Raw genomic sequence first — 26,730 nt, forward strand, 5'->3', positions numbered from 1 at the left:
CCAGGCAGAGGCTGTGACTGGCTGGCTGTCTCTACAGGCTTGCAGGCGGTGTTCTGTGATTGGCTGTTGGGGGCGAGTTAAGAAGGCGGTTGGCAGTTTGAATCTGAAGCGGAGAGTGGTCTCTGGGAGTGTGAGTGGCTGTAGCGGCGTGTGCAGCCATGGCCTTCCTTAAGGCTCCTCTCAAGCGCTTTAACGAGGCCGCTGGTGAGCGTGCGTGGGGCCCGCGCTCCGGGCCTGGTGGCGCCCTGGGCAGCTTGAGGGCGGACCTGGCAGTGCGGTGTGCAGTCGCTAGCCCGGGTAGCCGGGGCGTCCAGTGGCCCTTCTGGGGAGGGTGCACCAGCCCGAGTAGGAGGGTTAAGGGTGCTCTGTGGCCTCGCAGGGGAGGCGATTGGGGGGTGGGGCGGCTGGGCTTGATGGTGTCCCTGAGGCCTCCCCCTGCTCCGGCGGGCTGAGTGATGCTGAGTTAAGGTTTCTCTCATCCCTGAGGCGCTGGTAGGCTCCCAGGCTTGCGGGCCTTTGTGCCTTGATTAACTACCCGATCAACCCCTGAAGGCCGGCGTTGGTGTAGCGCCGGAGGAAATGGGGTGCTAAGCCCCCTGAGTGCTAGCATCCAGGGGGGCAGCTGTCCCGGGCCTACAGCCCTTGTTCTGGCTGCCTGCGACGCTAAAACGTCTGCTTGAAGGGGTCTCAGGTCAACAATGCTATTCTTGGATTTTTGTGACCACTAATACAGCAGATTTATTTCAGTAAGGTTGTGCTTATGAATTAAGGTGCACCTTCTTATCCACATCTTCTGGACTGTGAGCCATGAAATTGCATGCATTAGGACTTGGCCTAACTGCGCAACTTCTTCCTAGGGCTGCTCTGTTCTCTTCGCTGGAATGTAAATGGCCCTATTTATGCCTTGTATAGGGAACTCAGTGTAGCATGTGGGTATGTCACAAGCGTACTTGACAAGGACTCCTGTAGTTACACTGTAAATATCCGCAAAAAGAAAAGGAGTACTTGTGGCACCTTAGAGACTAACAAATGTATTTGAGCATAAGCTTTTGTGAGCTACATTTCACTTCATCGGACAAAGTGAGCTGTTGCTCACGAAAGCTTTATGCTCAAATAAATTTGTTAGTCTCTAAGGTGCCACAAGTACTCCTGTTCTTTTTGCAGATACAGACTAACACAGCTGCTACTCTGAAACCTGAGAAGATTATGCTTCTTCTATTGAGCTTTGTTTGAGATCTTTCTAAAAATATATGCTTTAATCCAGTTGCTTGGATAAATTCTATTGTCTGTATGCTGGGGAGGTCTTAGTGGTCCCTTCTTGGCCTTGAAATCTGAATCTACAAATCCCACTTTTCATCCACTTCAAGGAGAGAACAGGATTTCCTCCCTTGCGGCTCTACTAATCAACTCTCATACTTCGGCTAGTTGCCTGCGGGGATCTGGAGAGAATTTTTCCCTACTGTATAACTGGCACAGCTGCTCTTCTTCCCATTCTCTTCTCCCTCCCCCTCCCCCCCCCCCCGAAGCCATAAATTTGTCTGGTGTCCTGTCACTATCTGTGGCCAGAGTGAACTGGTACTCCGAGACAGTGCAAAGAATTATTTCTTAGATGCCTGGCTGGTATGTTTTGGTCATATGCTCAGGGTCTAACTGATCAGGAGATCTTTTAAAAAAGACAGGAATATTTTGGTCTGGAGGTTTTCCTCTGCACTTTGGGGCATGGTTTGGTAGCTAGGATCATCTGGGCATGTCTCACCTAATCAATTTCCAGGCATTGGTGGTATCTCTCTCTCGTTCTCTTCCTCTGGCACACAACTGTTTCATCTCCTGAGGACTAAATTGCTTTGGTCTAAAGTCATTAGTCTCAATACAGGGGTATATGAAATGTTATGTCTTGAGATAAACAAGAGGTTAGGCAGATGATCTGTGGTCCTTTCTGGCCTTAATCTCTATGAAACAGACTAATAAATCCTAAACTTTAGGACATAAATAACCTGAGTATTCCTCTAATGGGCTGGTACAACTAGCCTTGTGGGTAGGATTCCTAGAGTTCTACAGTGGCACGAGTGTCTTGTGAAAACCATTCTGATTTTTCCACCAATTCCATTGCATTCTTTTTTCAATATCAAGATACTCCATGTGTACTTAATGTATATGTGTGGTTCCCAGACTATGTTCCTTGAATCAGCTGGCAAGTCACATGGTGGTGGCTTTTTAAAAAAAAAAAAAAAAAAAAATTGCTAAAATGCCCTTCCATCTCCTGTAGGCAGCTGTTACATTTGCCACAAATGTTATAACATGTGGGAGAGGAGGTGGTCTAAACTATGGAAATAATTTAAGAACTTGTTTTGTAGATCATGGCCGTCCAAGGACAGCAGTTCTTCCATCTCTACTTTTTGGCTTCTTAGTGCTTGTCATGAAGCAGAGGCACTTGCAGTAATGTGTCATTAGCACTGAATATTACTGACTAACTTTTTCCAGTCAACCAAAGGTCACTGTAACTGTCCAATCCTCCTTTTAGAGTGGAATCTAATTTCTTCTTGAAATGGGACTACAGATACAGGCCACTCACTAATAAAAGGGCACCAAGTTAGATGTGGTTTTGTTTTTTTGTTGTTGTTGTTTTGGGGGTTTTTTTTAAAGCCTTAATACAAGATATAAAAAAGCAAAGATTATCCCCACAAAATCCTAACCTGTGAGTTTAATACAGAGCTTTAAGACATTCACTAAGAACTTCCTTTCACAATAGATATTTATCAGTGACTGCAGCTGTATGCAGTCCCACCAACATATATTTGGAGAGATCAGAGGGTGGTAATTCATATCCATTCAATCCCTGACCTCTGTGCCAGTAAATCAGTCTTGGAAACTGAAACAAGTTGACAGAGATGCTTAAATTAGCTTGTCATACCCGAAGATCACTGAGGTCAGGTAAGTGTAAGAGCAATGATGAATCCATGCCAGTGTGTTCTCCTATCTTTCCTGTTTCTCTTCAAAGACACTTTTTTTGGAAGCAGTTTTTTTTTAAAATTACACACTTGGCAGCATCGTCTAGTGTTAGGAAGTGAAAAATGGTGGAGTTCAAAACGAGCCTCCCTTTTAAAGTGGAAGACTACCTTTTAAAAGTTTGTGCCAATAAAAGTGCTGAAATGTTGATCCAGTCTTAAAGGAACAAGATTGCCTTCTAATTGCTCATGTGTTTCCAATAACTACTTGAATGGACTTTAATGAACTAATTTTTAAATCTTTCTGCGGTATTTAGAACACACCACAAATCTAGTTTATGGTGGTGGTCCATGCACAAACAGGTAAGAATGCTTTGCTATGGACATAACTCTACTGCAGATCATATCAGCAGTAGAGTTTACTTGGACAAATGACGTCCATCTTCTGCTCTCTTATTTGGATATCTCTTGTGCAGATTAAAAACTGGGAGATGAAATATAGGTCTGAACTGCTTGATGGCAATCAATCCATAAATATAACTGTCTTCTTCCAGATTTTCATAACTAGTGTAATCTCCTGTGCTGAACATCTCATTCCCTCATTTCTAGCTTATGCCCCATCACCAGGGTTCTATGAGCTCAAATCTTCAGAGGCATTGAAGGGACCTGTGTCCTTTGACAAATCCCAACGCTTTAGAAAGCAGAAATCTCAACAGTTGAGAAAGCAGAAAGGTAAGTAGTCCTACAAATTTAAAAAGTTTAAAAGAACTTGCAGTGCTGAAACTATCACCTAGTCTATACTTAAAAAATAGATCAACCTAGTTACATTGTTCAGGGCTGCTGGAAAAATGTTGCATCCTAAGCATCATAGTAAGGTCAGCCTAACCCTGTGTAGACCCAAAAGAAGTCTTCTGTTGACCTAGCTTCTACCTCTTCAAGAGGTAGATTAACTACATACATGGGAAAAACTTCTTCCATCAGCACAGCTGTAGCCCTTTTGCCACTGTAGTGTAAACATGGCTTTGGTGCTGATATGCTGCTGCTTCAGTTTGCTTTCTCAGTGCTTGAGATTATGGTCTGTGCTTTGCTTTTGCTTCTGCTTCACATTGGTTCATTGACTACCTGCTTCTATTTTAAAAGGCTGCCAGCAATTTGAAAAGTATGCTTATCTGAATTTCCCTCCTCCCAGTAATACTGCATTATTTTCATTGAAACATTAGGGACTTTTTTTTTCTTCCCCATTTACTTCATGCATTCCATCCACCTCCCTACGTAGTCGGTTTCTCCTTCACACTGCAATTTAGGAGATACCATAACCTATAAAGTGGCAATATTTCACTTCCTGAGTGTATGTCTCAGGACCGGTGGTAAGTTCATCAATTCATAGTCTATTCAGTTTCCATTGGTGTCCATCTAACTCTTGTACAGTGCCAGGCATAGAAGATAGTGTTTGTTGGGTTTTTTATCAAACCTTGGGATTTGAGGTTGGCATTCTAACAAAGATCAAAGACTCTATTAAATGTAGTCTTTCCACAAAAACAGTTAGTCAATCTTTACCCATTAGTATGGTGAAATTTTGTCTCCACAGGGGAAATGGAAAGTCAACCAAATTTGAATAGTGAAACGAATGACTGCTTGCCCCGAACTGCAAGAAGACTTAAATCTCTGGGATCAACAGTAAGACTCTTCTGTCTCTGGTATAGCTATATCCATGCTGTTAATTTTGAGCAAACCTATAATTTAGTCTACTCTGAACTCAGGTATTTAAAACAATGCATTCTCTAAATTTTGAACCATTCAGTAGGACAATTGGGTTTATTTCAAGGCCCATTCTTGTGCTCAGGTCCTATAGGGACTAAGAAGGAAGTCCCATTTTTCCCTTTTAAATGGAATGTAACTTAGGCAGACCTGGAATAATCCACTTGCTCAGGATCAATAGAAACTCTGTCTGTGACTGGAGAGGTGACAGCTTTTTCCTGAGAAGAGAGAGGTAGGGAATAGACCGTTCAAGTGCTACTCTTTCTGTTTAGAGTGTGGAGAGAGAGGAGTGAGGAACTCAGTAGCTATTGAGCCTCTTCTGCCTTCCCCATAGAATAAAGTGAAAAGCAGAAAGCTCAGATATGGGGACGTAAGAGGTTGAGGGTCCCAAATGCCAAGGATGTTTGGGTAGGGAGAGACTCCCTCAGTGATGTCCTGTGAACAGTAGGGGTAGAACCACTTAGTGTGTGTGAAAGTCAATTTAAATATATTGTAATTTTGAGGGAGGAGGGGATTCAATGCAGGATTGCAAGGGGGGTTTGTTTAAAACAAAACCATGGGCTAGTAAATGAAGTGCTTGTGAAGTATTAGGAAGTCTTGCTAACACAACTTCAATGTCATGTTTTCAGTATTGTATGATAATCATAAGGAATTTTATATTGATTTACATAAGTTCAAATAGCCCAATATCATGCATCTCATAGTGGCAGTTTTTTAATCTGTAATTTTCAAGAAACCCTGCAATGGAATAACCAGCTTTAACTGAATACCTGTTAGTACTTAGTTTTTGTGCTCTTAGGTATGAAAATGTGTAACCCTTACATGATTTTTTTTTCCTATCTAAAGGATACAACCATCATGAAAGAACTGAAAAAACAAAAGATGCTTGAGAAAGAGGTATGAACAGATGTCTTTTTGGATTTTTTTAAATAATGTGACCACTATTGGCTTCACATGTTAGCTAGTAATTTTAATTCCTTACAAAATATGTAACCTGACAGTCAAAGAATCTTATGAATAGCTCTGTATAATGACCAAAGCAAAATTTTATCAAAATAACCATGTCCTAACTACTGGGTTTGTCAGTATATAAAACTAGGACATCTTGATTTAAGTGTTGCCTATTCTGTATAGGTTCTTATAACATGCTTATTCCATTAATGCAGTCACCTGAATCTTCTAGGCTGGCAATAAACTCTGGGGAAAATATCTCAGAATGAATATGAGAAAACTGAATCCTGCTTTTAGATACTGATTTTTTTTTTTTTCCTAGTCAAATGGTGGGGTATTGTTCTACGTAATAATCACCTGCTGAAGTTTTAGCTTTGGAATTAAGATACAAACTTCAAGTTTGGGGATGTTAAACTTCTCCCTTTCACCACCAAAACTATATTTTGGCTTCATGTAAAACTTCGCTCGGATGTTAAGGGTGTGATGTTGTCATAAGTGTCTTTCCACCCCTCAGTCCAGAGGGCCAGCTTTGCCCACACGGCAAATTAGAGAAGACATGACATTACTGACTTGCACCCCAGTTGAAATAAACTGAGTAGGGTAAAGTAGCCAGATGATATGCTAAGGATACAAAATCCACTAAACTTAATGGCAGGTAAAGATTTTCTGTAGTAACTCACATGTCCTTTCCAACAGTTGAAAGTTATTTATAACTAAGGATAATCTGTCTTCACAGGAGAACAATGAGCATCACTCAAACCGAACTTGGCAGGGGATGGCTGTATGTTTTTGGGTGGGTTTTTTTTAGAAATTGGAGAAGTGTAATAAATATTCAAACAACATGTTTCCTCTAGATTCGTGCATTAGTGAGAGAACGTGGAGAGCAAGATAAAAGACTCCAGGCTCTAGAGGAGGATTTCATGAAGTCTGAAGCAAAACTAACTGCAGCAGTCAGGGAGAAAACCTCTCTCTCAGCAAATGTTGCTTCCTTGGAAAAACAGCTTCTTGAATTAACAAGAACTAATGAATTTCTAAAATCAAAGGTATTTGTCTGGAATTGGATCCCCTTAATCAAGTTAGCAGAGACTTGCTATGGTTTTTGTCATTTTCTGTGCAGGTAACATCTGCAAGCTTGTTCACAAGCAATAAAGTTAATGTTTTGGGGGCTTTTTTGGATACAATTAAGAAAAAAGACTGGACCTAATCCGTTAGATTGGGGTTGGTAGGTTGACCAGTAGGGCTAATGCTCAGGCTTGTGTGAATGGAGTACTAGGCTGTATTTGTAAATTTATATGGCAATTTAAACTTTAGTTGCACTGTTGTCTTTCACACTTTCTCACTGTAATGTGGAACAAATTATGTTATAACAAAGTTGAAGTAATACTGCTGGGTAGACAGGGACGCTTGGTGTTACTGTCTGCAAAATGTCCTCTCCTCTTGTGCCTGTGTGAGTTGTACCAATGTAGTGCATAAGAGAGGAAAGGTAAATTTCCTGCTAAACTAGCAACCAAGATGCTGTGCAAGGAAAGTGTTTTTTTGTGATTGTTTGTTGCTTTGGAGGACACTGACAAAGAGTTCATAGGTGGAAGAAGGTTAAAGATAAATGGGTGAAATTCTGTCCCCATTGAAGTCTATGGAAACTTTGCCACTGACTTCAGTAGGGCCAGGATTTTACCTACTAGCTTTAATTACCTTGACATAAGCAACTGAGGCATATCCTACCCTCCGACTAAAGTCCCATATTAAGTGTGTACTTGTGTGGCTGAGTTCTTTTGATCAAACTGGTTAGACTTGACAGGTAACAAGTTCAATTCTGCTGTTGATTCTAAGGTGCAACTAGAATTTATGCATAAGCAAATGGTAAACTTTCAGTGGAAATTATTAGTGGCTTGTGTAGAAACATTTTGGGTATAGTAAGTTTCTAGGGCTCTAACTTCAACCCTTCAGGTTCCTGCCCTCACCAGCAATGGGACCTATTATACTGTGTTAAATTCATAACTCTGATTCAGTTAAATAGAGTGAAACTTTTACAACACTTCTCTTATGCTACATTGCAACACTTCAGTAGTGGATACTGTAGAACAGAGTCAGCAACCTGCAGCATGTGCGCCAAAGGCAGCACGCAAGCTGATTTTTAGTGGCACTCTGCTGCCAGCCTGGGTCCTGGCCGCTGCCGGCCTGGATGGACGGAACCCTGGGCCGGCAACGGGCTGAGTGGGGCCAGCGGCCAGACCCCAGCTGGCAGATGGAACCCCAGACTGGCAGCGGGCTGAGCGGCTCAATGCATTGCTAATCTGGGGTCCTGGCCATCCAGGCCTGCAGCAGGCTGAGCGGGGCCAGCAGCCAGGACCCCAGACCGACAGCACAGGTGCCAGATGGAACACCAGACTGGCAGCAGTCTGAGCTGCTCAGCCTGCTGCCGGTCTGGGGTTCTGTCTGGCACCCACGCTGCCAGTCTGGGACCCCACTCAGCCCGCTGCCAGTCTGGGGTTCTGTCAGGAGGCCCCTGTAAAAACTTAAATTAATGAATGCTACTTCTCAAAGATTACCAACCCCTGCTGTAAAACTTTATAATTTAAGAGTCTAAAGCCACAAATATGCTTTTTCAATGTACATTTGCCTTGGCTTGTGCACTTTGCAATTTAAGCAAAGTCAATTTACAAGTGCTTCCCTTAAGTCTGGTAAGAAATGCAGATATCTTCTTTTGGAGGCAGGATTAAGTGGGGGGGAGATTAAGTGTCAGGGAAGGCCCTTATTAAATGAATATGTGAATTGCTCTTCTGTGTAGGGCTAATTCTGTGTTAAACTTTCTGGTTCTTTAAGTTTTCTGAAGATGGCACACAGAAAAAAATGAGCAGTCTATGCATGGAGTTAATGAAGCTCAGGAACAAGATGGAGGCAAAGAATAAGGTAAATTACTATAATGAAATTGCTCATAAGACAGGAACTTGAATCTCTTCCAGAATTAGAAGCAGGGTACTAGCATTTCTACATTGTAGCTTGCAATTTAAATGCCTTTAATTACAAATCAACTTGCAAATAATGGGTTCTTCCAACTCCACTGTCAGAAGTAGCTATTCTTCCCATTTAACAGAATGGTGGAGTGAGCCAAAGGACTCAAATGACTTCAAGTTTGCACTGCAAATCTACAGCAAAGACAAGAGCAGAAACCAGATAATGAAGCTCCTAGAAATCCTTTGATGTCACAACATCAATGTGCCTGGGATGGACCACACTGAGAATGCCACACTTGGGGCAGACTGCAAGAGACAGGGTAGACATTAACCAAAAGTGTAGTGGTTTATCCTTTTTAATTAGATTCACCAAATCCCTATCAAAAGAGCTTCTGTAGCACCACACTGACTACCAAAAAGCCAAACACAGTCCCTCTTAATTATTCCAGCCATTGGTTTCCCATCCAGACAAACCAGTCTAGTACAGTGAGAGGTTACTGGAAAAACCCAATTCATTATATGTGAGGTTCTACTAATCCTGAAAGATCAGACACCCCTGGTCAATATGTAAGTATCTCAGATCTTACCCAGCTATCACACTGTCAGCTTACTAAGGATTGGCTAACTAAAAAAAAATTTATTAAAAAAAGAAGTTATTGAATGGCTAAAAGAAAAGGAGTACTTGTGGCACCTTAGAGACTAACCAATTTATTAGAGCATAAGCTTTCGTGAGCTACAGCTCACTTCATCAGATGCATATCGTGGAAACTGCAGCAGACTTTATATATACAGAGAGAATATGAACCAATACCTCCTCCCACCCCACTGTCCTGCTGGTAATAGCTTATCTAAAGTGATCATCAGGTGGGCCATTTCCAGCACAAATCCAGGTTTTCTCACCCTCCACCCCCCCACACACAAATTCACTCTCCTGCTGGTGATAGTTGTCACTTTGGATGGTTCCCGGCCAATGGGAGCTGCAGGGGCGGTGCCCGCAAAAGCGGCAGGGTGCAGAGCTGCCTGGCCGTGCATCTGTATAGTAGCCGGAGAAGGGACATGTCACTGCTTCCGGGAGCCGCTGGACGTAACCACTGCCTGGAGCCTGCACCCCTGAGCCTCCCCACATGCCCCAATCCCCTACCCCAGCCCTGATCTTCTATCTTCCCCACCCCCTCCAAACCCCTCAAACTCCATCCAGAGCACTCTCCAAACCTCTCATTCCTGGCCCTGCCCCAGCCCTGATTTCCCCTCCCACCCTCTGAATCCCTCTGTCGCAAAGCACCCTCCTGCAGACCAAACCCCGATTTTGTGAGTATTCATGGTCTCCCATACAATTTCTATTCACAAAGTTTGCCCACCCCTGCAACCACAGGAAAGGCCCATTCAATGGCCCATTGTGAGCCACTGAAGAGGCAGGCCTTAATGGGCCACCAACACATAGTTGGCTAGCCCTGATATAAATCTAGCTTGGAGGTGTCACCAAGGCATACAATACATGTTTGAGATACAAATATAGATCTGTAACTTCAGATACAGTGATGCATGGATTTAACCAGAATAATCGTTCTTGACAAATTGTAACTTTTCCATTGACCGCTTACATGATACACTTTGTATAAGATTTGTTGCAACTGTATAACAGCAATACAAATGGTTATCTTCAATCATACAGGATCACAATCCAATTATGTGTTTAGACTCCACTGCCTCCAGAAAGAAAACAAAATAGTGTCATTTAATTCTGTAAAAATCGCTGCCTTTAATATACCTTCCTGATATATGTTCTCACTTCATATTCATCTTGAATTCCAAAGTCATAATCTGACTCCAACTGCACTGGGCTGTACCAATAGTAAATGCTGATTTATGGTAGCAAACTACCCTGGATAAATAAGCCTGCCACGATGCATTGTAGGAATATAACTTGCTGGCTGTATTTTTATGCTTGTGAAACTGCTATAGCTATTAACTAATGACTTTGTTTTTTCTCTTCAAAGAATGTCCTTGCTAAACAGGAAGACATGGAAATGAAGCTGCAGGCAGTCCAGAGGAATCTAGTGCATTCCAAAGGAAAAGTAGCACAGCTGGAAGAAAAACTGTAAGTAACAGAGGAATTACCTCTGGTGTAAATTACCAACTCTTTCATTGTTGCTTATACTTAACTGTAAGTGTGTAACATATGGCAAATTTAAATGAGTGCCCTCAGATGCTAAGGAGAAGAGAAGTACTGAAAACAGGGAGTTGACAGGAGCTTGCCAGTGGATTGGAATCTGGTGTAGGAGGAAACTAATAAAGTCACCCTGCAAATCCAGTATAGGGGTTGTAAGAGGTGCCTAGTATATGACACTACCCCTTAGCATCTATTTGTAGCAGACAAAATAGCTCCTCTAGTACTCCAGTTGTGACTGCAATTAAAATCAGTCAACCTTGGGTGACTTCCATTCCATAGCAAAAAGAAGGGATTGCATCCTGCAAGACTTTAATTTCTTTTGTATCAGCTTGAGCTATTGGTGTACTGTAGGTAACCAGTTGCCCAACACTCAGGTGAACTAGCATGTATAATATGGTAAGAAGGATAGTTTAGAGGATAAGGCACTGGACTAGGACTCAAGCGATCTGGATTCAGTTCCTGACCCAGCTGTAGACTCTTCAGTGAAACTTATGCCTCCATTCTCCAACTACAAAATGGGGAACAACACTTCTCTCCCTCACGAGGGTGTTGTGAGAATTTCTGACCTGAAGGTCCAGCTATTCCCCCTCCAACTTGCTGTAATACCCATTGTGGAGAATGCCTTTCTATGTAAGAAAAAGTTGGCTTCTAAAGACTGCAAATCAAGTGCCTCAAGTTGAGGTGGTGTATCACAAGGGCAGAGAGGCAGGCCCCAGCCATCACCTCAAATTCTACCCTGAAGCCAGTCAGCAACCAGTGTTCTTCACCTCACTGTGCAGGCTACTGCTTCTCTATATCAGTGCACACTTCAAAATGAATCTCAAGTGTGACCCATACCACCCTGAGCTCAAGCATTATACTAAATATGGTTTGTACACTTTTCAATGTCTCAGCTCAGTCATTTGACTACTAACATTGCACTTTGAGTTTGATAATAAAAGTAAAATTCATGAAACTGGTGGTGATGATTCTACTGGTAAACTTAGAGCTAACAGTTCCTGAGGAATGCAACTAGTCATGAGAGACCTCAGTATGTTGACTTGTTAATGTGGCCAGGACATGAGAGAGGCTTCAGCCTTTTGAAGAAGGCTACCTGGTTGTCGTACAACTGGTGTCCCTAATCATGAACATCACAGATGGGCAGAAAAATCTTCTTGATTTTTCAGATCCCTAATACCATTTTCTCACTTCTACCAGAAGCAGCAGTCACTGACTAGGCAGGACCTCGGCATCTCCTGCCACCTCCTTCCCAGACTGTAGGACAGAGAGCCCCTAGGCTGGGTATGGAAGAGATTGAATTAACTTATTCTGTGAGTTAGCATTAGCTCTCCTTAAAGTTTGTTTGTTCCTTCCCACATATATGTGAATGGCTGAACATTCGTATTTGAAATTGACAATGCAAAATCTACTGAAATGCAACTCTCATTTCCTATTGTGTAGTACTGAATTACTTGTCGTCTAGGTGTCTTCTGGTGCATGATTAGATGCCTTAATACTAGCAATCCACAGATGAATGCAGAATGTCTGTTAGTTGTCTGCAGGCAGCTACTTATTAACCTCTAGCTCTGTGCTGCTCTTCTTGAGTATCTGGTTTTAGAACTGTCATGTTAAGTGCAGCATCTAAATGTCTTATTTTTAGAACTGCTACTGAGAGAGACAAGGTTGAAGAAAAGTCTGACACTGAGAAACTCTTGGAATATATTACAGAACTCAGGTAACAAGTCTCTATTTTAGATTTGACAAATCAAGTGTCACTTAGTCTTTTAGTTGTAGGGGCTTGATCAAGCCTTTAGTGGTATTTCTAATTTGAATTGTACCAACATCAGTATTATGACTCTTCCCTTTCTATAGGTGGGGAGAAATCTCTAGTCCATTTCTTAAATTTAAAACCTTCACATTAGCTTGACTCTTGAAAGTTTTGAGCAAGGTTTCACCTCTCTATGGAAGTAGCTTTCTACACTACTATGTACAAACTGTCTGGTCAACACTGTCTATGCAGAGTGTGGTGGGTTTTTTTGTTTTTGTTTTCATTTTTTTAATATGCTGGATTTTCCATCTTAGGCCTGGTCTACACTGCCACTTACAGTGCCAAAACTTTCTTCGCTCAGGGGTGTGAAAAAACAACCCCCGGAGCGATGCAAATGTCAGTGCTGTAAAGTGGCAGTGTAGACAGTGCTACAGCGTGGGAGCTATTCCTCTCGTGGAAGGTATGTTTTGGTTTTTTGCAGCCCTGGTAGTCAGTGCTGTAATAAAACTACTTCCGCGAGGGAAAGTTTCAGCACTACACAGCCACAGCAGCTCTTTAACATCAGTTGTGTAGACATACCTTCAATACATATGTCTTCCAAGATCAATGGGACAGCTAAGTGTATTGCAGATTGCAATATAGAGAAGGCATATGTACAATTAGTGTGGAATTGGGCTGCAGTAAATTTCTGTAGCACTTTCTTTGTTGGAAATCCACCCTGCCCCTTAAAGGGGTGCAGAGAGATACAAAGATGCACGGTGCGGGTGGGGGGGTGCTTAAGCAGAGCCTTGTATCTTCATGCAGTAAGTCGGACATTGTGACTTGCTTGGATCTGTGCAGTTCCTGCATAAATCTGAGACTGGTTTCCACTTCTCTCTGGAGAAGGGCAAACCCCCAACCAGTCCAAGTGGCTGGGGTTGGGGGGCACTCAGAGAATTTCATAGGAGTCTTCATGAATATTTTTCCATAGGAGGAATGATCTGAGTCTTTTAGTTAACACAACCAATCTTCAGTACAAGTTAACTCTCTAATGCAGCTTCCACTTTGAAAGGTGAACTATAAAGATCTGATCTCCATCATTGCCCATTAATATAGATCCTGTCCTGAGCTCTTCCACCTAGAAAGGAATCTTTCCCAAGTCCTGTTTAGATACTTGGGACCTCAATGTTACATGGGGATTATGTTGGTGAAAATTGTGACAAAACAAATATAAAATTAAGCAAAATGTAATTCTGGATTTTTTTTCTTAGTGGAGTTGCAGAACAGATAGAGAAGTACAAACTAGATCTTCTCCATATGGAGCAGATACTGGCACAAAAGGACCAGGACATTGTGGCCTTGAAAGATTGTTTTACAACAAAAGAAGAAGAGCTATCTAAACTAATCAAAGAGCTTAATGAAAGGTGTCAGTTGCTTGAACAAGAAAAAGGTAATTGTTATAGCCTATGGGCTGAGTCTCTGGGCCCATGTCCAAACTGATTTCATTTAGACCTTATGTAACATGATTCTGTTGAAATGTCAGCTAGTGTGTCCCAAGTCAAAACTGTGGTATGTAGTTACACTGATCTGCTTCTTTACCTATTATCCCAGATTCTAGTCAGAAGTATTGTTACTAACAAATACTAAAAACTTCACCCAGCAGCAGATGGGGGTGGGGTGGGAATGGGGAGTTGTCTGAACCAGTTAGTTTACACTCTGGAAATTCCAGGGTAAGTATGATTCCACTTGAAAAATCACTTTGGTTCTAGTTCCATATTCTAATATGGTGGCTAATGGGGTGTAAGCCATTCTCCAGGCAGCAGTGCAGCATTGCATTGTCACAATTCACTGCTGCATACCGTGGTATCTTCTGGCTCTTGACTCCACTAAGTGACTCTCATCTCTGCACACCCCTCTCTAATCCCCAGTAGCTGTTCTGGGAGAGGGTTATGCTTCGTCCTGCCCCACTTCCTTTGATGCTAAGGGAGGTAAAGTCTTAATGTTTGCTCTTGTCACCTAGGATGGAAGAATGTTCATATGATAAACTCAGCAGCTCACCAAGTTGTGGGAAAGGGGTGTGTGTGTGTCTCTCTTTTTTTTTTTTTTTTTTTTTTTTTTTAAAGTGAAGATGGAGCACCACAGTGTACTGTAGAAAGAAAAGGAGTACTTGTGGCACCTTAAACTAACCATTTTATTTGAGCATAAGCTTTCATGAGCTACAGCTCACTTCATCGGATGCATTCAGTGGAAAATACAGTGGGGAGATTTATATACATAGAGGACATGAAACAATGGGTGTTACCATACACACTGTAACTAAAGTGATCACTTAAGATGAGCTATTACTAGCAGGAGAGCCTGGGGGGGGTGGGGACACCTTTGTAGTGATAATCAAGGTGGGCCATTTCCAGCAGTTGACAAGAGTGTCTGAGGCACAGTGTGGGGAGGAATAAACAAGGGGAAATAGTTTTACTTTGTGTAATGACCCATCCGCTCCTAGTCTCTATTCAAGCCTAAGATAATTGTATCCAGTTTGCAAATTAATTCCAATTCAGCAGTCTCTTGTTGGAGTCTGTTTTTGAAGTTTTGTTTTTTTTTTTTTTTGTTTGAAGAATTGAAACTTTTAGGTCTGTAATCAAGTGACCAAAGAGACTGAAGTGTTCTCTGACTGGTTTTTGAATGTTATAATTCTTGACTTCTGATTTGTGTCCATTTATTTTTTTATGTAGAGACTGTCCAGTGTGACCAATGTACATGGCAGAGGGGCATTGCTGGCACATGATGGCATATATCACATTGTAGATGTGCAGGTGAATGAGCCTCTGATAGTGTGGCTGATGTGATTAGGCCCTATGATGGTGTCCCCTGAATAGATATGTGGACACAGTTGGCAACGGGCTTTGTTGCAAGGATAGGTTTCTGGGTTAGTGGTTCTGTTGTATGGTTGCTGGTGAGTATTTGCTTCAGGTTGGGGGGCCGTCTGTAAGCAAGGACTGGCCTGTCTCCCAAGATCTGTGAGTGATGGATCATCCTTCAGGATAGATTGTAGATCCTTGATGATGCGTTGGAGAGGTTTTAGTTGGGGGCTGAAGGTGATGGCTACTGGCGTTCTGTTATTTTCTTTGCTGGGCCTATTCTGTAGTAGGTGACTTCTGGGTACTCTTCTGGCTCTGTCAATCTGTTTCTTCACTTCAGCAGGTGGGTATTGTAGTTGTAAGAACACTTGATAGAGATCTTGTAGGTGTTTTGTCTCTGTCTGAGGAGTTGGAGCAAATGCGGTTGTATCGTAGAGCTTGGCTGTAGACAATGGAGTGTGTGGTGTGGCCTGGGTGAAAGCTGGAGGCATGTAGGTAGGAATAGCGGTCAGTAGGTTTCCAGTATAGGGTGGTGTTTACGTGACCATCGCTTATTAGCACCATAATGTACTGTAGGGCACAGATCTTAATTATTCTGTCCTCAAAGCTTTTTTTATATTGGCAACTTTCTCTTCCATAGAGAAACTCTTAATGGAGAACAGAGAAAAAGAGCAAAGTATGAATGCTGAAATAGAAAGCTTGAAAAAGAGACTCCTCCTAGAGGAGCAAGAACACCAAAAACTTCAGCAGAAACAGGAGGAGATCTGTTCTCAGCTGCAACAAGAGAAGGTAAACGAAATACAGACTTGATCTACTCCCATAGCAAATGCTATTGAATTCTTGCTCTGGTTTAGATTAAACCCATTGTGAATGTATTGATGAGTAAGGGCTTGTTTACACAGAGGAAACGGACTGGCGTAGCTATAGTAGAATAGCTGTTAGCTAGTCAACCTCATGTACACAAGCCCTTAATCTTGTTCATGAAAACTAAGATCACTGTGTAAACTTAAACAAAACTCCTTTGTACTAATAGCTATGTGTTTGTGCCTGCAGGAACTTTCCACTTCCATGTATCAAAAGCTGCTAGAGTTTCAAGAAGAGATGAAAAATGAGAGGCTCCTTTTGGAGGAAGAACTGGAAGAAGCTATGGATGAGTTGGATAAACTGCATATTAAGGAAGAAAAGGCTGATAAGCTGGTAAAGCGCTTGGAACAAGAGAACAAGTCCCGAGCTGAAGAGCTAGCACAGATGGAAGCAAAGCTGAAAGGGTTTGTGAAAAGAGTAACTCTAACTGTTGCTTGTAATGAATTTGGAAATACAAATGCCAAACCCAGGTTTAGTTTAAAAAAAAAAAAAAAAAAATTCTCACTAGAATACACAGGACTAAATTGACCAGTGGCCACCAGCTCATTTTTCTATAGCAATTGGATCTAATGCAGTATTTTCAAAAAGCAGCTCTTAAATTTTAACAACTCAATTGTATCTGTTATAAGGCCCTACCAAATCTACAGCCATGAAAAATGTGGGACTGTGAAATCTGGTCCTTTTTTTGTGTGCTTTTACCCTATACTGTACAGATTCAGGGGATACCAATGTTTCTCAAATGGGGGGGGGGGTACTGTCCCAAAAAGGGAGTTGCAGGAGGGCAGGCGCAAGGTCATTTTAGGGGGGAATTGTGGTATTGCCACCCTTACTTCTGTGCTGCCTTCAGAGCTGGACAGCCAGAGAGTGGCAGTTCATAGACTATCAGGGTTGGAAGGGACCTCAGGAGGTCATCTAGTCCAACCCCCTGCTCAAAGCAGGACCAATCCCCAATTTTTGCCCCAGATCCCTAAGTGGCCCCCTCAAGGATTGAACTCACAACCCTGGGTTTAGCAGGCCAATGCTCAAAACACTGCACTATCCCTCCTCCCCATGGCAGTTGTGCTGCTGGCAGCGACTGAGCCTTGAGATCTGGGCTCCCAACCAGCAGCCACTACTTTCCATTTGCCCATCTCTGAAGGTGGCAGCACAACTGCCTATAGCAGTATCGCATCCCACCTGCAATAACATTGTGACCCCCATCCCCTCCCCCATAACTCCCTTTTTGGGTCAGGACCCCTACAATTACAACACTGAAATTTTCAGTAAAATGTCATGATTCAGCTATTTAAATCTATTTGTAAAATCCTATGATTGTGAAATTGACCAAAATGGCCATGAATTTGATAGGGCCTTAGTTATAAGGACACCAAGTTGCTCAGCAACTTAAGGACTGAAGTGTTAGGTTAAAAACACTGGTTGAACAGCAGCTAACCCTGTAGCAAAGGTGTTAAATCAATTACTATTTTTATTTTTCTATCCAACATTAGGGTGTCTAATCTCAGAATTAGATGTAATTTATGAACTGCTAGACAGTTTACTGATTCAGAATCATGAAAAAGTACATAAAGCAAGGTGTTGTGCACAAATGTACTCTATTTAAGCTCTTATTAAACCTGCTAGCTCTAAAGAGCTATTTCTGTTCCATATGAAGATTTAAAATCTAGAATACTCTAGCCCAACTGGATAACATTGACTTTAGGGTTCTGGAGAAATTAAACTATCCCAAGAAGACATGCTGGGAGGACCAGGGAAGAAACAGTTTGTTTTAATCTCAGAGTTGAGATTAATTGGTCTAAGCGCCTTACATGCAGCTCTTCTTCCTCCCACCTGAACTCAAATTCCTTCTACTTCCATGGTAAAAATCCCAACCTACAGAGACAACTGAAATTAAAGCTCTGGGGAAAGGAAATTTTGTAAAATCAAACCCGCTAGGCAGTGTAATGTTTAACTCTTGAAAGTGGTCTTGAGGAAAGAAATATACTGGTTTGGATCAGAGGTAACAGGAAGCACAACCACGGCTGTTTGTCCTAGACCAATACCAAGATTTGGACTCAAGAATAGAATATTAAAATCTATTTTCAGGAAGAATGCTGAGTTGGAGAGAACCAATGAAACACACAGTAAAGCTATTCTTCAGATGCAAGAAGAGCACAGCAACACGCTGCGTAAACTTGGAGAAAATGTCGCTGAATTTGAAAGGTATGCAAATTTACTCTAGATGCTGGAGGGAGATATCGGTAAGTGTGCTTTCACAGGCTCAGACTTTCACTTTTTCCAGGTAGGTGCCCCACCCGCTCTGCCTGGTGCCAAACAGGTGACCAGAGAGTGCTGAGCATCTGCCCCCCCATGGATGTTCTAGCCCTGGAGCACCCATGGAGTCAGCACCTATGTGGGCTTTAAATCTTTCACTCAACTTCTTGTGTACATGACACGTGCCATACACTTGTAACCCAACACTATTAATGTTAGTGGGACACTTTCCAAATGATATTCCCATTCCTGAAACCAAAACTACAGTAGGACTATTTGGATTGACAAGTGCAGCTTAACTTTCTGTTAAGATCCAGCTGAATATTATGATAGCTAAATTTCTGATCACAAGCTGTTCTCCAATAAGGGATACTGTTGTTTTAATCCCTGGAAACTACACATGATGTTGCAAAGTATTTTAAAATTGAACTGGTAATCTTGTACTTTTAAACTCTTTGCTATTTCTGTATCCACTACCAGTTTTAAAAACACTTTGCTTGTCTGCCAGTACTTTCCTAACTTTTAAAACAATGAGTAACTGTTTGCCATACAAAAGGGCATTCAGAGAGTTATGTCTGACCCATTGGTGACTTCTGACAGAAATGGAGAGGGTTTTTTGTATTTGGTCATCTGTACTAATTGAATTGAATCTTGAAGTTTTGGTACAATCTCAACAGGATTGCAGACTCTGCTTATAATTTGGGCACTCCAGTAGGTATCTGTAAACCTATATTTGATGTGCCATTAATGACTTGGAGTATGGTTCTAAAACTTGCGGATTGCACCACACTGGGAGGGTTGCAAACACTTTGGAGGGCAGGATTAGAATTCAAAACAACCTTGACAAATTGAGAATTGGTCAGAATTCAACAAGATGCAATTCAATAAAGATTGGTGCAAAGTACTACACTTGGAAAGGAAAAATCAATGCACAACGAAGAGATGGGGGGGGGGGGAACTAGCTAGGCAGTAATACTGTAGAAAAAGGTTTGGGGCTATAATGGATCACAAATGAAATAAGAGTCAACAATGTGATGCTGTTGCAAAAATGGGTCATGTCCTTCTGGGATGTATTCACAGTCTTATATGTAAGACATGGGAGATAACTGTTCCACTCTACTCGGAACTGATGAGACCTTAGCTGGAGTCTTTCCAATTCTGTGCACCCCACATTAGGAAATATGTGGACAAATGATAAAATTTAAAACACCTGACCTATTAGGAAAGGTATAGCGTGTTGTGTGTTTGTTTGTTTTTTTGTGTGTGTTTTTTTTTTTCCTTTAAATACTCTTTAGTCTAGAAGAGAAGGTTGAGGGAGAACCTGATAAATCATCTCATATGTTAAGGGCTGTCATAAAGAAGTAAGTGATTTGTTCTCCAATCAACTGACATTAAGCCGATTGCTTCTTGTCCTAATCTGTAGGAAGGGAGACTTAGGTTAGATAATAGGAAAGTTCTAACTGTATAAGGATAGTTAAGCACTGAAACAGGAGGTTGTCAAGTCCCTGTCATTGGAGGTCTCTAACAGATTAGACACACCTTTTCACAGATGGTCTTGAAATACTTCATCTGCATGCTGAGGCAGAATTGATTAGATGACCACTTGAAGCACCTGGCTCTACACTTCTACGCTTCTGTAATGGGGATCTCAAATACAACTTGCATCAAACTTATGGTGGATTGTTACTGTCTTCAAAAGGACTGAACACTGCAAAATGAAGATTATCATTTAAGTAACAGATTCTAAACCTTTTTCCTTCTAGTTACAAGGGATCTATGACTGAAGAAATGGCATGTCTCCAACTGGACAATTCTTCTCTACAGGAGAAACTAGTTGAGCTGAGAAAAGCAGGTCAGGATACACAACAGCAACTCCAGGAGCTGGAACATGCTAAAGACAAGGCAAAAGAGGAATATGCAAGGTAATGGACCATCTGATTATTCCTTAAAGTGGTTGGGGGGCATCTCTGACATGCCTATGGCCAGACCATATGGAATATTTTTCCAGTACAACTAGTGTTATGAACTGTTACTCGTTGTTGGATGAATAGACCTTCAGCTGCAGGGCATTGAGAGGTTGCTGTGCAAAATCCACCAGTATATGCACTGCAGGGTGGGAGGTGACTCAATTTAGTTGGATAGCTAAGGACAATCCCTGGTCCCCCAGTGACACACTTAAAATCCCTCATCATAACTTGGTTAATTGGACTATCAATCTATTCCATTGTATGTAAATGCTTGTCACCCAAAATCTTCTTGCTGTTGGCTACACTGAAAAGGGAACTTCCAGACTTCTCTCTTTCTACCCCTACTTACTACTTCTCCAAATGCCTTCTACGACCTAAATCTCACAGCTCTAATTCTGCAATTCTGGGGTTCGTCCCTCAAGATGCCTGCCTTAAAGTCCATCCAGGTAAAACATTTTGTGACTAATCTGTGCTACCCAACTTTCTCTTGCTCTTTAATCTAGGACGTCAAGATACACTACACTGGTATTTAACTGTCTTGAAAGCTGTCACAAGTTCACTTTTATTTAACCTTTTATCTCCAGTATTTAAGACTACAACAAGATATGTCTAGTAAACCACAAGATTACCAGTGAATGAAGTAGCATTTTAAAAGTCTTTGGTAAGATTATAAAAGAGCAGTTGGCCTCTTGACATCCAACGGATTTTTTTTTTTTTTTTTTTTTTCCTTCTGTGTACAGTGAAGTTTGTAGCTTGGATAAATAGCGACTTACAGAAGTCACTAACTGTTCAGTTTAGAATCTCACAAATAGCTTCATTAAAACACTTTGAAGTTCACACCACCTTGAAATGCTGAAGGAGACAAAAGTGAACAATTCCTGCTGGATTTACTTAAGGGCTCTTCTTCGGAGTCTAAGCTTCTGCTTATATTAACTGTTCAATCGCACCTGTTTAGTTTAGCTTTGCAGATCTGTTGGTATGAGACGTAGCTTGAGTGGGTAATCCATTACTAGAGACACCCAAAATTGTGTCCAACTGTTTTTGTGTCGGACAACTACTGGAATAAGACATAAATACCTTGAGTTAATTTAATGTGCCAAAACAGTCCTCATTGGATAGATCAACAATAGGTTTTACAGAAGCTTTCCTTGCACAGAAAGGGATACTGTCTGAACTACTGAAACATTACAAATATTGTAGGCTTAATCTGATGATAGCCCCTTACAATCGCTCTGTTGGCTGCCTTATGCAACATTGCCAGTGAAAACCTTGCTGTTTCAGTCTAACCATTCTTTCTGTAAGTATAGTAGCTGGAATGCTGCAAGCTTTGCTTACTACTGATTAAATTTGAAATTCTCCAAATATTTCATGAAGAAATAACGTTTTGTTTTGTTGTTTTTTTTCCCTTCCCTAGGATGCTTCTAGATGCCCAAACAAAGCTAGCACTAAAAGAAGCAGAAATAAGGAGAACCAAGGAATCCTGCATAGCACAGATAACTAAACTTCAGGCAAAACTGGAAGAGCAAACTGAAGACTTCAAGAAACAGCTTGAAGTTGAAAGATCAAGGTGACTTCAGATCTCTGACTAGCATAATAATGGGAATACATCTAAGACTAGACTGAGTGGTTTTTAAAAGCTTCCTTTGCAAACGCATGATGTTTAAAAATCTTTATATTTTAAGAAACTGTGCTTGTATTTCTGTTCAGGAAAACTGTAGATGAAAAGGTGGCTGCTGGCTTCAAAGAAGAGATACAAACCTGGCGCACTCTCTATGAAGACTTGCACAACAAAACTAAGCCTTTTCAGGTTAGTCTCTGTGCTAAACACTTCTTTTTTCTTTTTTTTTTAAAGCAGCACCTCGAAATTTAAGATTCATCACTGTGGGTCAACACTCAATTATTAAGAGTTGGCGTTAACTTGGAAGATATTACAATGCCACTGAAAGATCTACTCAAACTCTCTTTCAGCAACAACTGGATGCATTTGAGGCAGAGAAGAATGCTCTCATGAATGAACATGGTGTAGCCCAAGAAGAGCTGAACAAATTAAGTGATGCATATGCTAAGCTACTGGGTCATCAGAATCAGAGGCAGAAAATCAAACATGTTATGAAGCTGAAAGATGAGAATGCCCAGCTCAAACAGGTTTGTCAACTGACGTGTCTAATGCATGTATTATGTCCAACCAGTAAGCAACATCACCTTAGTTTAAGAAACTATCTATATGCTGACACTAAACATCTGAAATGTATTTGAAGTTTAACACTGAAATCATCTGGGACAGCTTTCTCTCTAGCCTGGAGTTGGACTGAGCTGCTTCAGCTCTAGGCATCAACATCTGGGCTAGTGTTTAATGTTTACAAACCAGGTAATTGTGAGAGGACAAATCTCTCAGCTTTTCCTCTTGCTAGACCTAATAGAAATGGATCCCAAGATCCATATTGCCACATTGGCTAGAGCCTTGCAAAGAAAGCAGGGGAGGTTGATTGGTGCTATGAGACGCTAATAGACTTGAGGGCTTCAAGAATGCCATGCTCTTGAGTCAGATGTAAGTAATAGATTTTGGATGTCTGGGAACTTTAACTTTCAGTTTTTACAGACTTCTCTTGGCTAGTGTTCTTTAACATATTTTAACATAACTGTCTCATACCTGCTTCCTTCACAATGTGGTGACCTCAGACTTATACTAAAGTGATGGTTTCCTACTTCAGGAGGTTTCAAAACTCCGTGCTCAGGTAGCTAAGGAAAAACAAGCACAGAGAGAGCTTCAGGAGCAACTGCATGAAATTCAGGGCATCAGGCGCTTTGATTCTTCTAAAGCTTTCCAACATGATAGCAAGGAAAATGTTGCTCCCAAGACTCCTTTAAAAGAAGGTAAGTTGGGGTGTGTGTTCAGGTCAGTGATCCTCAAATTGAGGCTCGCATGGGTCTCCTGTGGCTTTCCAGCACATATTAAAACACTGATTTAATTGTTAACCAATTGTGGTTGGAAAAAATAATACCGAGTCACTCATTTTGCTGTGAGGGGAAAAATGTATATATAAAAAGTAGTAACTGAAACCATGAATTCACACTATTGTGGCTTCTTTGGGTAACATTGATCGCTAATTTGGCTCCTGAATCACTGAGCTCTGAGTATCAATGGTTCAGATCATGGGTAAGTGTCCACACTTGCCTGCAATTATCCCTCCAATATAGTCAAAACAAGACTTCACATTATATAAACTACCCATTCCATATTGGGGAAATGCAGAACCGGAACTTGGTTGCAGGAATTAATAATGTCTTAGGTAATGTGACCTTTTTGAGTTACTTTTTGTTTATCTACAGTCGTAGAAGCATTTACAAGAAGTTTACAGCAGCTTTTCTATTGCAGGCAACAGGGACAAGTGCTGACCTGCTCTTGGTTTCAAGAGGAGCCTGTTAACTTGCTGGGAAAAGCGAAGTGCTGCTTAGAAGATTCAAGGGACCATATGTACATTATAAGATCAAGGTTGCACAATGATGGGTCTAGTAAGAGCCCTTAAGGGAAAGGCTTTCTTTCATATTTTTAAAGAACAATGCTAGGTTTATAACCTATTACCCAGCAGGCAATGGATGACTCTGCACTGTAAAGGTTCCCTGGTCAAAGCCTGCTTCACACTGGGACCCAGGGAAATATTTGGCATGTCACTTCCTAGTATATTTAAACTGTGTCTCAACTGAAGAGAACAAAATACCAAAAGCAGACTTAAAAATCTGTCCATGTCTATGGCCATTTAGTACAACCGGTAACAAGTTAAACAAAGTAACAAGTATTTAATTTTAATTCAAGAAATAAAGCTTTTTATTTAGGTTAACTGCACATGATTCTTGTACATTAAGCTAAACTTTTTCACTGTTTGTTCACGTGTGCTTACTGATGGAAGGAATGTTTTGTGAGATCAGTCATTTGTCTGGTTTCACATGTGACTCCCTACACCACAGAATAGATGTGAAATTCAGGTTGCAAAGTTGATTTCCTAGCCGGGTCCATGCCCCCTTAAACCACAGTTGACATTCTAACTGACAGTCTTAGAGGTTAGTGACTAAAACATATTGCTGTAGAAGTCTCTGGTCAAGATTGGCACAGACAGACTGAGAATTTTGTTTGCCTGCCTGTGCCCCTACATCCTGATGGGCTTTCATATCCAGGTATGTCAGTGACCTTTAACGAATGCTAAACTCACTGGGCTCTTATGCAGTTAACACTTCACTTTTATCTAGCTGTTTGCACAAACTCAACACATGGGGAAAACAAGGCAGCTGGTCTTCATTGGATGGAAGATGTTCACTGCATAAGTAGGGGTTTCATTATATAAGGTTTAGACACTGGCAGTATAGAAAGACAATACACGTGCTTTGTTAAAATGTTATACTGGTAAATATGTATAAGGTTTTTTTGGTTTGAATAAAAATGGTTTTAATGAATTGGTCTGAAGTCCTAAATCTTAGCCCTGGTCAACACTTGCGGGGTGGGGGAACAAACTAAGTTAAGCAACTTCAGCTATGTGAATAACATGGCTGAAGTCGATGTACTTAGACCTACTCACCACAGTGTCTTTATTATGGTGAGTTGACTGCTGCCACTCCCCAGTCAACTCCGCCTGTGCCTCTTGCAATAGTGGAGTACAGGAGTCGATGGGGGAGTGCTCGGGGGTGGGGGACTAGACTAGATGCGATAAATTGACCCCGTTGGATCAATCACTGCCCACCATTCCAGCCAGTAGTGTAGACATACCCTTAGTCTTGTTAAGTTGTCCACTTGTTCTCTAAGACTGGTGCCATTAACATTTATTTTGTCACACAAAGAAATCTAACTTGTTGTTTGTTTTTGTTTTTCTGACAAGACTTCTGGGCTGGGTGGGGCAGTCTCTCTCTTCCCTTTGCCGACGCCCCCCACCCCTTCTTAAGCTAGCTATGCCCTCTATTACTGCCTGTACCTGTATGACTGTAAGGGTTATTAGAGAGTATAATGCTAAGTTACATACTCAATTCAATATGAGGTGAAATTTTCCACAAGGGACTTGTGGGGGCCAGTAGGGGTAAACTTATCTTTTTCTAGACAAATTTCACCTCGTCAAAAACTTGCCTGACAGCACAATCTCATATCAAAATTCTATGATCTGGGAGAAGCTCAGGGAAAGATTATAACTTTTTGTACAGTCCACCCTAAAGCAAAGAAGCACTGTTTGGTGTGAGGAATGTCTGTTTGGGGTTTGTTTTTTTTTGGGGCGGGGGGGTCTAATGCAGAGTCTTCCCCCCCCAAATGCACAAATGTAGTGTGGGAGCAAATGCACCCTTCCTGAACCAAACTCTTGCCTTCTTACAAGTCATTGCAGTCTCAGACATCAGCAGGTACAATTTCAGCTGGAAATGGCTAGGATATCTTAGCTTTCAGGCTGCAAATTACAGAGGTGCCCATGAGCTGTAGAACACGTGACATGTTATCACATGTATTATCTTCTATGTACACTGTCCTTGAGGTTATTACTACGAAGTTTATGGATAGTCATGTACATGATTTGAGGGGTGGAGGGGGAAGTCTGAAACCACCTACCTTGTTATCAAATGTGTATATGGTTCATTCTATCTAGCGATACTATTTGTCCAGGTAGCACCATAAAGACACCTAATACTTGCTGTCCCAGTTGAGAAAGTAAAACTGAAACTTGGCTCTTACGTACCCCGAGACAGAACCTGTCAGTTATAACAGCGGATAGGATTTCAAATAACTGAATGTACTGCACAAATAGATGAAACCAAGGATTTATTTGTTTTTTTTGTGTACCCATTTATGTTGACTCTGAGCTTAATGGTAGATGAAGGGGTGGGAATTCCCTTCACAATGAGATTATATGTTGAAAAGGGTGACTTGTGAAGAAGTGAGATCTTTTGAAGCATGTCATGTTGTGGATATGTGGGAGTATTCATAGACCCTTGAATTAAGAGATGAATATATCTTTTGTGTTTCTGGCTTGCTGTAGATACTCAGCCCCCTGAAGCTTTGTAGCTATCCTTCCTCTCCTTCCCCCCCGCCCCCAAAAAAGGGGGTCAGTGATTTGTTTACTATTTTCAGGAGGCCTGAGGAAGAAAGGCTGACTAATACAGATTCAGAGCCTAAGCTCTTTCAGAACAAAGATCTGACAAACTTTGAACAGACCTACCAGAGTCTTCATGTAGAAGATGACAGGTTTCAGAGTAACAGCTGTGTTAGTCTATATTTGCAAAAAGAAAAGGAGTACTTGTGGCACCTCAGAGACTAACCAATT

General features: G+C 41.4%; 1 protein-coding gene across 3 annotated transcripts; it reads left to right on the forward strand.

The window, feature by feature from the left end:
• Window positions 1–23: 23 nt before the first annotated feature.
• HMMR (hyaluronan mediated motility receptor) lies at window positions 24–24,889 on the forward strand. Of its 3 annotated transcripts, none has more exons than XM_084637686.1 (18): window positions 24–130; window positions 3,555–3,677; window positions 4,534–4,622; window positions 5,550–5,600; window positions 6,509–6,697; window positions 8,478–8,564; window positions 10,606–10,706; window positions 12,418–12,492; window positions 13,776–13,954; window positions 16,000–16,148; window positions 16,413–16,627; window positions 18,306–18,422; window positions 20,237–20,395; window positions 21,855–22,007; window positions 22,148–22,247; window positions 22,409–22,585; window positions 23,152–23,314; window positions 23,817–24,889. In XM_084637686.1, the coding sequence occupies exons 3-18, from the start codon at window positions 4,539–4,541 to the stop codon at window positions 23,834–23,836; spliced, it is 2,019 nt and encodes a 672-aa protein (XP_084493812.1). In that variant the 5' UTR covers window positions 24–130; window positions 3,555–3,677; window positions 4,534–4,538; the 3' UTR covers window positions 23,837–24,889. The 3 variants fall into 3 exon arrangements, with proteins under 3 accessions (XP_084493812.1, XP_084493811.1, XP_084493810.1); XM_084637684.1 differs by having other exon boundaries at window positions 60–204; XM_084637685.1 differs by lacking the exon at window positions 3,555–3,677 and having other exon boundaries at window positions 25–204.
• The last annotated feature ends 1,841 nt before the right edge of the window (window positions 24,890–26,730 follow it).

The sequence above is a fragment of the Lepidochelys olivacea genome (assembly GCF_965140295.1).
Source record: "Lepidochelys olivacea isolate rLepOli2 genome assembly, chromosome: 8".
In the NCBI taxonomy this organism is placed as follows: domain Eukaryota; kingdom Metazoa; phylum Chordata; order Testudines; family Cheloniidae; genus Lepidochelys; species Lepidochelys olivacea.